Below are 14,833 nucleotides of genomic sequence, written 5' to 3'. Positions count from 1 at the left end.
AGAATAGCGAAAACCACATGTCGATATCTTTTTCATATTACGAGATATTCTAAGAAATGTGTAAATTCCATACCGCAGTTTCCCGGTGACAGCATAAGTAATATTGACATAATAATTGGAACTATTATTAATATAACAAGGAAAGACAATTTTGAGTAGTCAAAAAATGTTAAAATCCTTTCAGTCAATCCGGAGTAATTTATGTTTAAAGGAAAATGCTTAAAATTTACACATTTTTTAGGTTGCTTTCGAATTTATAACTCTTACATTGGTAGAAAGGAGCTCAATTCGAAAAAACTAAGTTTGCATAGATAGGTTGAGTAGAATTGGACTTAGAGGCGTTTTTTTCATAATAAAGTTCCCGCTTCCCCCCACCTCTTATTTGATGAGATAGACTGAAACTTGTAAAATAAAATATACGCTGATTTCTTGAAGAATACGATAATCATAGTTTAAATGCATCTTAATTAGGCAAAATTTGTAAGTTATTCATTTTTTAATTTTTGATATTTAATTACAACTCTGTAAATAATTTCCAGGTTTTTCTCAAGGTCACTTTTGTTATAAATTTTTTTCCCGAAGCTGTACTATATACTATATTGGGAAATCCGGTACATTAGCCTAAATTTGCCTTGTTATTATGTTATAGGGTATAAAAACATGTTCACAAAAAAATATATTTGCAGCTTTTTGTAAAATTACATTTCTAATGTAGATACTAACGTATTTAATTTATTTACAAATAATTTTTATGAATCAATTAGCATCAATATCAATAATAGCTACTCTGGAAAAGTGTCTATCTAAATTTATTAATTCGGTTATATTGGCATTAAAATAATCTTCGATTGTAACGAACTTCAATCCTCCGAAATAATCTAGAACTTCAATTTGTTCAGGAACAACTTTCGCAACATAAAACAGATGATCTGAAATTAAGTGTATTTTTAATACGTCTTGGCTAAATTTTTCGAATAAATAATGTGTCACCTTTCGGCCAGTTTTTCATGCTAGGATGTTTTTCAAATAAAGAGTTTCTCCCGAAAACGTATTCTGGTGAAGTTGCTTCGATCTGAAAATGGTTGAAACGATGAAAATATACAATATCGAAACAATTTTACGGAACATAGCAAGCACAAGCAAGCGATCAGCGAAGGAAGTGATTTGATTGGCAGCGATATGAATTTTTTTTATTTTCATGTGTGCAACACCGCATTATTAGCGTATTTTGTCAAAATATTTTCTAGTTCTGTGCTTGTGCTGTTAATTAAATGACAATAGATCATTTTGAGATGACGTTCCGACCACCCCGCTATTTTCCGCGTGGGGCAAACACATTTTTAATAACCTGAAAAGAGAGATGTTCAAAAGTGGATTTATGTAAAATGCCGGCTTTTCGTGCAGTCGTGGGTTGCTCTAAAAGGGCCAACAGGGACCAAGTTCATTTTTTTAGGATTCTCAAAATCTTACTAAAAGGAAAATAAATGATGCAATGATTCCTTTTTCAAAAATGCTTACGGATAGACAAATTTATAAAAATAATGTTTTTTTATAAAATTTAGTGCTTTGGTACTGTAAGAAGTATTTTAAAATTGCATTGCTTTTAAGAAAATGTAATAACTGTGCATGGTGGTTTTAAGGCAATTTTGTTCAGATTGAGGAGTCATGTAATATAAGCAAATTTTTTTCTTTGAAGATATGTTTCATTCAGTTTACTTAAAATAGTTCCAGCTTCATAATATTCATTCAAAATCTTGTAATAATTTATAAGCCTTCATCTGGCCACCAATGCGATAGTTGGGACCTAAAATTAAATAGTTCACCAAATTCATTATGCCTACACACCAAGTTTTTCGATAAATCACTAATACTATACGAAACTATATTGTTTGTTATACTTATTTTTTCGTCATACTGCGATTTCAGGACTTATATCATTCTTAAAATATTAATTTCACTCCTCGATGTCCGAACAACAATGAAAACCTTGGTAAAATGATATTTATTTGTCCCACGCAGGAAATGACCGAGACATTAAAATCACATGACTTGGAATAACTTAAGTTAGAATTTTTGTAACCGTTGGTAGTTACACTACCACTACATCAACACTCACAATTACACATTTTGCCGCGCGTTTCGATAACCAAGTTATCGTCTTTAGATACTGAAGGTAAATAGTTTACATCAACACTCACAATTACACTGATTGCCACGCGTTTCGATAACCAAGTTATCGTCTATAGAGTCTGAAGGTGAACAGTTTACATCAACACTCACAATTACACTGATTGCCATGCGTTTCGATAACCAAGTTATCGTCTTCAGAGACTGAAGGTGAACAGTTTACATCAACACTCATAATTAGATTGATTGCCACGCGTTTCGATAACCAAGTTATCGTCTTCAGAGACTGAAGGTGAATAGTTTACATCAACACTCACAATTACACTGATTGCCACGCGTTTCGATAACCAAGTTATCGTCTTCAAAGACTGAAGGTGAACAGTTTACATCAACACTCACAATTACACTGATTGCCACGCGTTTCGATAACCAAGTTATCGTCTATAGAGTCTGAAGGTGAACAGTTTACATCAACACTCACAATTACACTGATTGCCACGCGTTTCGATAACCAATTTATCGTCTTCAAAGACTGAAGGTGAACAGTTTACATCAACACTCACAATTACACTGATTGCCACGCGTATCGATAACCAAGTTATCGTCTATAGAGTCTGAAGGTGAACAGTTTACATCAACACTCACAATTACACTGATTGCCACGCGTTTCGATAACCAAGTTATCGTCTATAGAGTCTGAAGGTGAACAGTTTACATCAACACTCACAATTACACTGATTGCCACGCGTTTCGATAACCAAGTTATCGTCTATAGAGTCTGAAGGTGAACAGTTTACATCAACACTCACAATTACACTGATTGCCACGCGTTTCGATAACCAAGTTATCGTCTATAGAGTCTGAAGGTGAACAGTTTACATCAACACTCACAATTACACTGATTGCCACGCGTTTCGATAACCAAGTTATCGTCTATAGAGTCTGAAGGTGAACAGTTTACATCAACACTCACAATTACACTGATTGCCACGCGTTTCGATAACCAAGTTATCGTCTATAGAGTCTGAAGGTGAACAGTTTACATCAACACTCACAATTACATTGATTGCCACGCGTTTCGATAACCAAGTTATCGTCTTCAGAGACTGAAGGTGAACAGTTTACATCAACACTCATAATTACATTGATTGCCACGCGTTTCGATAACCAAGTTATCGTCTTCAGAGACTGAAGGTGAACAGTTTACATCAACACTCACAATTACACTGATTGCCACGCGTTTCGATAACCAAGTTATCGTCTTCAGAGACTGAAGGTGAACAGTTTACATCAACACTCACAATTACACTGATTGCCGCGCGTTTCGATAACCAAGTTATCGTCTATAGAGTCTGAAGGTGAACAGTTTACATCAACACTCACAATTACACTGATTGCCACGCGTTTCGATAACCAAGTTATCGTCTTCAGAGACTGTGCTTTTTAAAAGGAAAACTTCTGGATATGTCTGATGGTGAAAGTGATATTGAATAATAACCTTCCCAAATATTATAGACCAAGCCTTAGGAGCCGTAAATAAATTGTTGCAAGTAAAATCATCAAAAGTATACGAGAAATGTTGCTCTCGATATATGGACTGGAAGAACAAAAATAAGGTAAGCAGTTTTTCATAACACGCGGTAATTGTTTATTTAGATGAGTTATCCAAAAAAAAACCTTCAAGTGTTTGTTTTTCATTATTATGATTGTTCGTAGAAAAAATAGTGCACACATCTCGCATTTAATAAAAAGTTACATACACAATTTTATGTTTTGTGAGTTTAGTGGAAAACAGCCCTTCGTGGGTAGGGTAGATATTATGAGGATAATTAAAATTCTTACTTTAAACAATTTTCCACTTATAAGTATTTTAGCACATCTGGGATCTTGCGGGTCAAATTCTTTATTCTCGCAGTAATTAGTTTCAGCTAATGTCGCCATTATCGAAACTCTCCTGTTTTTCTGAAAAATTCAATATAATTCAATATAATATACTCCTAAAATATTAGATCCAAGGTATGGAATTCAGTAAAAGTTTGAAAATTCTGGCAGCAATAGACTACGAGGATGGTCCCAGAAATACCTTGCCTGAGCTATAGATGGCGGTAGCTGCTTGAAAAATACTACTGCTTTGAAAAGTACACAATTTATACAGCATATGTTTCAAGTTTGAAGACGCTACGTTGTTTAGTATTTGTTTGACAGGCATTAATAGTGAAAGTTTTAATTGAATTTGTAAGCATTGAAAAAAAATTTTATCGTTACAATACTTTTATTTGAAACACCTTAGCTCAACCAATATAAAAGCTGAACTAGAATTCTACTATGATTGAGACTACTTCTTCATTATTAACAGTACAATATTGGGTAGCAGATTTAAAACGAGGCCGTAAGACCTGCTAAGACTGGCATAGCAGTGGTGGACCAAATGAGGTGACGATTCCAGAAATGTTGAAGAAAATCTACAAAGCGGTACTGGATGATCGTTGTTTTTGCATCATTTCATAATCATGGATGAAACTTGAGTCTATCACTCCATACCCGAAACAAAAGAACAATCAAAACAATGGACCAAAAAGGGAGAATCGGCTCTAAAGAAGGCAAAGAACGTTCTATCTGCAGGCAAGATCATCGCGTCGATTTTTTGGGAAAACTTATCTACAGCGAGTATTATACGAGCTTATTGCAAAGTTTGAGCGAAGAGATCATGCAAAAACGGCTGCATTTGGCTTAGAAGAATTTGTTGTTTCATCAAGACAATCCACCAGCTCAATTAAAGTTTAAATTGTTACCTCATGCACCCTAGTTGCCAGATTTAGCCCCCTAGGATTATTTCCTGTTTTTAGAAGAGGAGATGTTGATAGTTAATGGTTATTTTGAGGAACTTGACGATTTTTATTATAAAATCGTTTGGAAAAGTGTATGGAGCTAAAAAGAGATTACGTTTAAAAAAATATATTTTTTTCCAAAATTTTTGTGTTTTCTTTGTTGGGTCAGATACTTCTGGGATCATTCTCGTATATAAAACTCTTAATTTTCCATAAATTTTAAAATACGTGATATAACATTCAAATGAATCTATCTTCAAATATCACATAATCTATGAATAACTATTAAAATATTGACAAGAAATGACCATTATTTCTTTTATCAATTGAACAATATTGACGATTCGATAATATAATACGACGGTTATTTGAAAATTTTCCGATCTCAACCCGAAGATATCAGCATTTATCAAAATAATTATGTTAACAGATTCTTACTAAACGACAAAATTTAAGTATCGAGCTGTTATATTTATTTTTGAAAGGCAATACGGCTACGCAATTGGAAGAGGAGCTAGATACTGCGTACGAAGACTCTACAACTAGCGATGTTCACCACACGTTATTCAACGACCATCGAATTGAGGTTAGAAAGATAGAAGAGGCTATAGACATATCAAAGGAACCCATTTGCCATGCACTGAATAAAGAATTATATGTGCGCAAGTTATCCATAGGGAAAGATCGAATCATCATCTTACGCTATGACGATGTCATCACCATATTTGCTACAATGGAGGAAGAAATGGCGGTTCTTCTTAACAGAATAGAGCAGGAGAATGGAAATTTCAAAATGTAATAACAAACAGAAACAAAACAAAATTAATGATAGTGGATAAGCCTAAACAAGTAAATAGGATTAATTTTCCCATATTGCTCAAAAGTTAACCACCAGATTATCATCATTATGCACGAAGAAAGTGCATTAGACACTTAGACAGAAAACAATATGGACAGGATTATAGTAATTAGAGGAGTATATGGAAAAAGGAAATAATGCCGATCGCCTATGAGATGATCTGATTAAATCAAACAACAATATCATAAGGACAGGTTGAAGATTGAAAAATATGGAAGGAGACACTAAAAGATGGAATAGAGACATTCCAAAGAGGCCACAACCCTCGAGACTGAGGAAACGAGTAGAGAGAGAAGCTATTTGCATGATGGGTTCCGCGTTTGCTAGCTTTGGGACAAAAGCTCATTTGAATAAACATTTCCCTGGCCTTACGCTATGATGATGCCATCACCATATTTGCTGCAATGCAAGAAGAAATGGCGGTTCTTCTTAATAGAATAGAGCAGGAGAATGGAAAGTTTGATTTATAAATAAACAGAAACAAAACAAAACTAATGATAGTAGATAAGTCTAAACGAGTTAACAAGATTGATCTTCCCAATCTTCCCATATGACTCAGAATTGTGGAAACTTCGAATCATTTGAAATGTAGTGCTACAGAAGATTATTTAGAACTACCTGGACTGGAAGAGTTGAGTTAACCACAAGACTATTATCACTATGCATGAAGAAAGTTCATTAGACACTTAGAAAACAATATAGACAGGATTATAGTGATTAGAGAACTAGATGAAAAAAGATAATGCCGATCGCCCATGAGATGGTCAGATTCAATCAAACAAGTCACCTATCATAACGCCAGGTTGAAATTGGAAAATATGGAAGTAGACAATAAAATATGGAATAGAGACGTTCCAAAGAGGCCACAACCCTCATGACTGAGGCGTTTGCTAGCTTTGGGCCAAAAGCCCATTTGAATGAACATTTCCCTGGCCTTACTGACGCGATTTAAGCAAAATTGGTCGAATTTTTGACGTTGATTCATAACTTGGAGCTATCACTACACTCCTAAAACGGAAAAACATTCAAGACAGTGGATTTCAAAGGACAAATTAGCTCCGAATAATGCAAAGACGATTTCATCTACCGGAAAAGTAATAGCGACTATTTTTTGAGATAGTTAGTAAAGGTAAAAGAAGAAATACATTTTAGTTGTCCGTACGACCATCCTGATAATGACTAACTACTAAATACTTTGATTATTCTCGTCAGTAAATATTAATAACCATTTTTTTAAAGAAAAATTAGGTAATTTACCATTTTTTCTTATTACCGAAAATGATAATATAAAAATGTAAGTTATAATGATTTAGCTCTTCCATTGGTAGACCGCATTCGATTTTTGAAATGTGGATTAGACCACGGATTCCAAAAGTTTGTCTATCCCTGACCTATATCGAGAAAAAAGCAGCAACCATTATTTTATTATAAGAGTTAAAAAGGCTAAAGAATCGCTAGAAAAAGTATAAATACTTTTCATATAACCCTCGAAGCTGAAAATTCAATTGGAATTCCAAATTAGTAAAAAAAAAACATCGAATGATCATCAATGCGGTGATTTTAAGGTTGACAAATGATTGTTCGATAGATGAAATCATTCGAATAGATATTTACCAGAACATCTTTGCCTGTAACGTCTAGATCGGTCATATAAAGATATGGAACACCTGTCGAATTAGTTGATGTACCATCGCTGAAGGATTTCAAACTTACGAAAGGAAAACCATTTATTGCTTCTTGAGTAGATATAGTTGCTATCGAAACCCAATCTAAAATCGAGAAAAATCAATAAAACACTACTGGTAATCTAAAAATAATTATCAGTTACTCATTTGTTGGTACATCGCTTTTTTCGAAATAAAAAAGTAAATTCTAATTTTTTCAACGATGTTAAGAAGTGTCACCAGAGACACGAAAAGCAAAATGGGTGTTAAATCACTTTTTAAAAATATAGAAACATTCGAATTTGTAATTTATTATCAATAATTGATGTTTTAAGTGATACATTTCCAAATCATAAATTAAATATCGCAGAATGAATTAAATCAGTCATGTCAAAGATACGGCCCTTGGGACACATAAATAAGGCCCGCGATCGCGATGTGTCACAGAAAGAAGAATCATGTTTTTTAGAGCATTTACACTTCATTCTATTCCTCTAAGGATGTTTTATAACTTTGGTATGATTTTTAACAACTTATATAATTTAATAAATAAAATGTTTTATTAATTCAGTTAATTTTTTTTTATTTTCAATCTGGCCCATCTACGAATTCAAAATTTAATAGATCTGTAAAATTGAGTTTGACACCTCTGTATTAGAGGCTTGTTAGAAAAACTTGAAACATTTTTGAAATTCCAAAGATCTGACAATAATTTTGAAATATTTGTCAAATAAGCAAAAACATTTACTAGATATTTATGCTTTAATTTAATAAGTTTCATCTTGGAGTATGGGAAAACCAGTGATAAACCAGTGTCAAAAATATCTTCCAGCAGCTCAAGACTGCTCACTGCTTATATTAGACGATGGAAAATTTTCAATTACATTTGAATTAATGTAAGTTGTACTGTAGTTATCACAGAATTCTCAGAAAGTTCTTAAAATTTATATAGTTCGCTCAAATTTAAATTTGTACTAGCTAGTCATTCCAAATCGCTAAAAGTGAGTTTTTTTATATTTGCTCTGCTTTGAAATAACGAATTTTTCTGAAACTGAAATAATAATATTAGGTTCAGCAATTATTCTGTGAAATATATGCACTACCTTATTACAAATTGTTGAATTTAATTTTTCTCAATATTCTATATATTTTCATTTTCTACATTCTTAGCCTATTATAGAACCAAACAAAATTTCAATGTCAAAATATTTTATTACTCACTCAACATATTCTCCTCTTAATTGGATGTTGCTGCATGGCAACATGAGATTTGTGTGCAGGGGCGTTGACTTGCAGAGCAAAACACCTTTGGATAGCTTTCCGCGTCTTTTCTCTTTATTTTTTCCCTTAGAGTGGTCAGTAATGTCGAATAGCAATCCCAAAAAACTGAAGCAAGAATATTTCCAGCAGATTTTTGGACACGAAACTTCTTAGGTCTTGGAGAACCAGAGTGTCGACCTTACATCGATTGTTGCTTTGTTCCTGGATCGTAGAAATGTACCCAAGTCTCATCCATAGTAACAATTCGGTTTAAGAATTCTACATCGTTTTCAAATCGAGCACATATCGAACGCGATGCTTCTACCCTTGCACGGTTTTGGTCAACATTAGAAAATTTGGGGATCCATTTTGCAGCAATTTTTCTCATGTCCAAATTGACGTGAACTATATGATGAACGCGTTCGTATGAAATATTCAGTGCTTCAAATATCCGTTTTAGCCCAATTCGACAGTCTGATAAAATCATGTCATGAACTGCATTGTTATTTTCGGGGACTAACACAGAAACTGGCCTTCCCGATCGGTCATCATCTTCAATGGAAAATTTACCTTGACATTGAACACCAAGGGTATTAAGCATATCGTCGTAAATCTGCTTACCTCTTAACCCTTTTAAATACAGGTACTTCGTGATGGCTCGATACTCCAATTTTTCGATTTTCACAATTTCGGTGTACACTTCTGCGGTTCAAACGGTTTTGCTAAAGCAAGTTTTTCAGTTTGTTTCAAACTAATTTAATTAAAAGTTTATACGTTTTTCAGTTTCCTGATATTTTTTCATTATTATAATCTGGCGGGGTGAAAAATAAACTTTCGATTTCGAATTTTATTATTGTTTAACTTGTTCTTTCATGATAATTAGTGGATATCATCATTGTGTAGTGTAGCAAAAATATTGGTACATCAGACATCCTAAGATTGGCCCTGATGAAGTTCATTGCTTAGCTTGAGATATAGCTTAAAAAACTCGGTTAAAAAATAACCAATGATTGTAATAGGCTCTTGAAAGTTTACTCCAAATTGCTTACTCCAAATTATTAAATTGCTTACAGCTGAGGAGCGATTGGGATTATTGATTATTTGTACCTCTACCAGAAGAATAATTCGGCGAAATATGGTTTACTTCATTTGTAAGTATGCAGGTATCGAGATTAAACTGCACTAATAAAAAATATTTCATAACTAAATTTACCTGTCATGTGTATGACGTATCTTGCCATAAGAGCGGCTTTCCAAGGTTGAGGAGGTACTATCGGTACGGATAGTGCATCATAACCACAAACAAAGTGAGTAAAAATAAAAAACGACAGATAAAACATCTGAAACAAATGTCATTTTGAAACATGTGGTGTTCTAATTTAGCTAGTGTTGATTATCACTTTTTACACAAATTTCATACAAATAACTATAAAAATAATGTTTTTTATCAAAATACAGGTTAGGTTAGGTTGTACGTCGTCTTTTTTGGAAACCAAAAAAGGAGGTTCTGAAAAAAACGTATGGTAACAGGTATTTTTTTTTAATATGTCCAGGGGTGTCCCCTGAATGTAAATCCAAGTGTGCGTCATGGGGGGTGGGCTTCACTTCAGCCGTCATCATGAAAAACACTTTTTATTAAATATCTCACGAACCGCGCATCGTACGACAAAAATTGTAAAGATTGCAGAAGAGTCTTCCGTCGACATCGAAAAAAATAAGACTCGCCCCGTAAAATGATGCGCCACTTTTTATATTATAACAAATATCCGTTTTTTTTGAAGTAACATTAGTAAAATTCTTTTTCTTTTAGTGATTTCGACAACAATTTTAGACAGAGAAAACAAAGTGCAGACGAATATACATAGTATTTTTCAAAATTTGCAACAATTGAAACAGTGATTTTTCGAAAAACTCTGATTCATGTTAAATTTAAAAAAATAAAAAATTCAAATTGAATACCAACCTTCATATTCTAAAAAAGCAATCATTTTTAATATTACAATATATTATAATATACAATATAAAATAGCATAATACAATCATAACGTTAATTAATGATAATATTATTAAAAATAACAATAACAATTCTTACGATGTAGTGTAACTAAATATTTAGCGAAAACCATATTGAAAAAAGTTTGGAGCTCTATAATTAAAAATTTACGCATTATAAAAAAAAAAGTTTCAAATAAAAAAGATGACAAATATTATTATCTACAATAATGATTTCTACAATTTTTGTCGTACGATGAGCGTTTCGCGAGATATTTGATAAAATGTGTTTTTCAAGATGGCGGCTGAAGTGAAGTCCCCTCCATGACGCCCACTTGGATTTACCTTCAGGGGACACCTCTGAACATATTAAAAAAAATACCCGTTAATGTACGTTTTCAACAAAAAAAACCCGGCTCTTGGCCTAAAAGAGTAAAAATTCTTCACCTTCTTTTAATTAGGTATTTTGTTTGTTTGTTTTGTTTATTGACGAGTAGGTTTTTATAAAAAATAGTGTGAAGTGCAAGGATAAGACTCAGTTAATGAGAGTAGTGGGATGTTGAGGTTACACGGAGAACAGTAGAAAATCAACCTAGTACCAGCACTTGGAACTCCTAGTAGAGGTATGTGAACTAGGGTAACCACACAGTACCGATTTAATGTCTCATGTCCCAGATTCCCTTAGAATCCCGTGGGTACAATCAAATATCCCGCTTTAGAAGATTGATTCAAATTTTGGAATCAAAATACTAATAATGATGACAATATGCTGTTTGCTTAATAAAGTAAATGAATGAAGAAAAAATCAACGACTCTAGAGAGTTCAAGACACCGACGAGCGGTGTTGAGTTCGGTGTTTCAAATATTTTGAAGCTGAGCTAGTACACTGTCTGCTTGGTTCCAATGCACTAGTGAAGACAGTTTTCACTCATATGACAATTTCTGGACTGTAAACAAATCATAGTTTAAAGTGAAAACAATTAAATGTGCATTGTTGCTGAAATGTAAAGTAAATTTAAACTCTGCTCAGTATTATGATCATCAAAGTAAAGTTAGTAAAAGCTATTAACTCTTTTGATAAATATCAGTAGTTTCGTACAATATTTTCTCTAAGTGAGTTTTTTATTAGTAAATTTGACACGTCCCGTTGAGGTGTTTCAAAATTATGGTTACTTTAGTGTAAACAGGGCAGTTCCGAACCATACACTGCGAAAATTACGCGGAAAAAGATCGATGAGATTGGTGATATTGAGCTCCTATCACATCCAGCATTTATTCCGGACCTTGCACTGTTAGATTACTATTTATTCAGATCCAAGGCGAATTTCTTACGTTTTGAAACATTTTGAATTCAAAGATGTTAAAAATGCAGCGCGACAATGACGCCGCCGATGGAACGAAAGCTACTCTGGATACTTAGTTGAATATATAGAGATGAGCGAAGAGGAAAAACGATACCTAAATGAAAAAAATGCTTTCTATCGACCTGTTTATTCATTTGGCTTCAAAACGATATGAATCTAATTCATAATTCTATTTGAAAATAAGCTTTAGAATCAAATTGCACCTAACAACATGGTACAGTTTCCTAACAGTGATCGGAAATCAGCAGGTCAAAAAATTTTTAAAACAGTTTCTCAGGTTTATTTTTAAGTTAACCACTGCAAAAAGTTCATTACACTCCATTGCTATTCGAGGTTAGCTGTCTTATCGTACCATGGTTCTCAGGACACACCAGAGTGAAGAAAATGAAAAGGTAGATTGAAGCAAAACGAATTGGCAGGCAGACAGAGGCTCTCCTGGGAATCTATATTCAGAGTAGATCTGCTGAATGTATCAATCAACATTCTCTCGAAGTGTGAAAAAGTACGGAGCTCCAGAGCTCTACACCTGAGAAATAAAACACGAAGATCTTCAGTAGCTGTAGCCATCCCACATTCTGGACTTTCCAAAAAGAAAGGAATCAACAGATCAGCTGTAAACACCGGGTTCCCCAGTATTGCAACAAGAAAAAGGAATACCAAAGATACTTTGGGTCGCAGTGTATATGATACCCCAATATCCACATACTTACATACAAGAGTATTTGAAGAGGTTTGCAGAAAAGTCCAATCACGTATTGATATTCCACCGAAGCTAATTCCTACTGGAGTAAAACCAAAACTTTTAAAAATTTAAGAATGTTGATAACTTATTTGGCAAGCATTACGGCTAGTAGTTGAAAATTTTTGAAGTTCTAGAATACTACAAGCAAGCAGTGGAAAAATCTTCCGAACATAATCTTCTTTATAGTTCCGATGACGGTGATGAAACCAAGAAAATAGTTTTTGTGAACAAACAAATAAAATGTTAGTTTAATATATTTTCTTATTTTGTTTTTCAATAAGGGAAAAGAGAACCACCAAAGAGATGGATGGACAACTGGCAGGTCACCTCCCAGGAACTAAGAGGACAGAGGAACCTGCAAAACTAACAGATTATGAGAACTTAAAATGAATAAGAAAAAGAAGTTTTCCAGTAATTATGTACTAAGCTTTGCTTCAGTGTTTCTCTTTTCTGTTTTTTAAAGTCTAATCCGTTTTCTACATTTTGAAACTCCCCCAAATCCATATTTTGGTAGTGAACTCCACCAAGATTTTCTCAACACCTAATTTGTGTATTTTTAATATAACACAAAGCTAGGTTTTTGTCGTTTTCTTAAATTTATAAATAATGGATTTACGGAGATATGAAACCAGACAATCTTAGTTTCATCTTAACGATATTTTTTATTTTCACGTTACATTGTGGTTGGAAATATAAGAAATTAATTCAAACAGATATTAACTACCTAATTAGTGCTTATCAACTATTACTATTTATATGTGAATCTATTCTATTTTATTAAAAAAAAATTTGTCATACCTCTTAGTTTATACCACTGTTGACTTCGAAAACGATTGATCTTTATTGGCATCTAGAATTAACCACATTATTGACGATTTAAACAAAGGCAAAGGTTAATATAATCAACATTGACTAGTTTTTGTCGTTATTTTTACATTGTTTTACGAGGGGACTTCGAAAAATATTTAAGTAATATGATCATAAACGATTTAAACATCCAAAATATGGCTAAATGGCAGTATTCAAGTTTTAGTCATCATAAAATGATGCTGATTTTGAATGTATAATAAAATGAGCTAAAATGCTTTTCACAAAATGAGTTAGATAATCATGTAAGAAATTTGGTAATTATTTAGAATTGGAGCTCCAGGCAAAAATCGTTCCAAAAAATTTTTCACGCATTTGGGGTTGTTTCTGAGGGTATAAATAGTAAATTCAAGGAGGGGGAGACATATCATTTCCATTATTTTAGACATTATATGGTACAACTTACATATGATAAATCAATGAAACCTAACCTAACCTAACTAATTCTAAATGATTACCATCTTGGTTAGGTTAGGTTAAGTAAGAAACAGCCCCAAATGCGTATAAATTTTTTGGAACGATTTTTGCCTGGAGACCTATTTCTAAATAATTATCAGAAATTTAAATCTTTCTAAACCAGATTGGAATTGTCAGCAACAAGACTGAAACAAATTTGCTACAGTACAAGTTAAAGAATTTAATTAGTCTTGAACAAAATAAAATTTGTGCCTGAAAACTTCTAGATCAACAAAGTGGTTAAACTAATTTTTCTTATCTTTGAGACAGGTACAGCTAAACATTAGCATTGGGTAAGAAGAAGAAACTGACCCTTGAGAGAAAGTTTAGAGCCTGGAAAGAGAAGTGTAGTTCAGAATTCATAACTAAGTTGTCTTTCCTTATATGGAAAAAATTAAAGCTAACATTTTTGGTAGCCCTCAAATGAAAAAGCTTTCGAAAGATACTTGATTTAGGAATTCTATGACAGAGCTAGAACTAAAAGCTTGGACAGATTTTGTCTTTGTATTACAGAATTTTCTCGAAAAATCAAAAATCTGAAGGTTATATTGAGTTTGTAGAAGACTTTCTGCTACAAATAAAGAATCTGCGGTGTTTATGAGCATAAATCTGCATTTCGTCCATAGGCACTTAGATAGAGTTCCGGAAAATTTAGAAAATATGAGGGAAGAACA

At 33.2% G+C, this 14,833-nt stretch overlaps 1 protein-coding gene across 2 annotated transcripts; it reads right to left on the bottom strand.

The window, feature by feature from the left end:
• Window positions 1-663: 663 nt before the first annotated feature.
• Window positions 664-13,755, bottom strand: LOC130453363 (protein CREG1). Of its 2 annotated transcripts, none has more exons than XM_056793063.1 (6): window positions 13,635-13,755; window positions 9,952-10,078; window positions 7,429-7,583; window positions 3,970-4,089; window positions 991-1,072; window positions 664-929 (listed from the first exon to the last, which is right to left on the bottom strand). In XM_056793063.1, the coding sequence occupies exons 2-6, from the start codon at window positions 10,076-10,078 to the stop codon at window positions 757-759; spliced, it is 657 nt and encodes a 218-aa protein (XP_056649041.1). In that variant the 5' UTR covers window positions 13,635-13,755; the 3' UTR covers window positions 664-756. The 2 variants fall into 2 exon arrangements, with proteins under 2 accessions (XP_056649041.1, XP_056649042.1); XM_056793064.1 differs by lacking the exon at window positions 13,635-13,755 and adding an exon at window positions 12,805-13,186.
• Window positions 13,756-14,833: the final 1,078 nt, after the last annotated feature.

The sequence above is a fragment of the Diorhabda sublineata genome, chromosome 2, assembly GCF_026230105.1.
Source record: "Diorhabda sublineata isolate icDioSubl1.1 chromosome 2, icDioSubl1.1, whole genome shotgun sequence".
In the NCBI taxonomy this organism is placed as follows: Eukaryota; Metazoa; Arthropoda; class Insecta; order Coleoptera; family Chrysomelidae; genus Diorhabda; species Diorhabda sublineata.
Note: the sequence above shows the minus strand (reverse complement) of the source record. Positions and strands in the feature narration are given on the sequence as shown.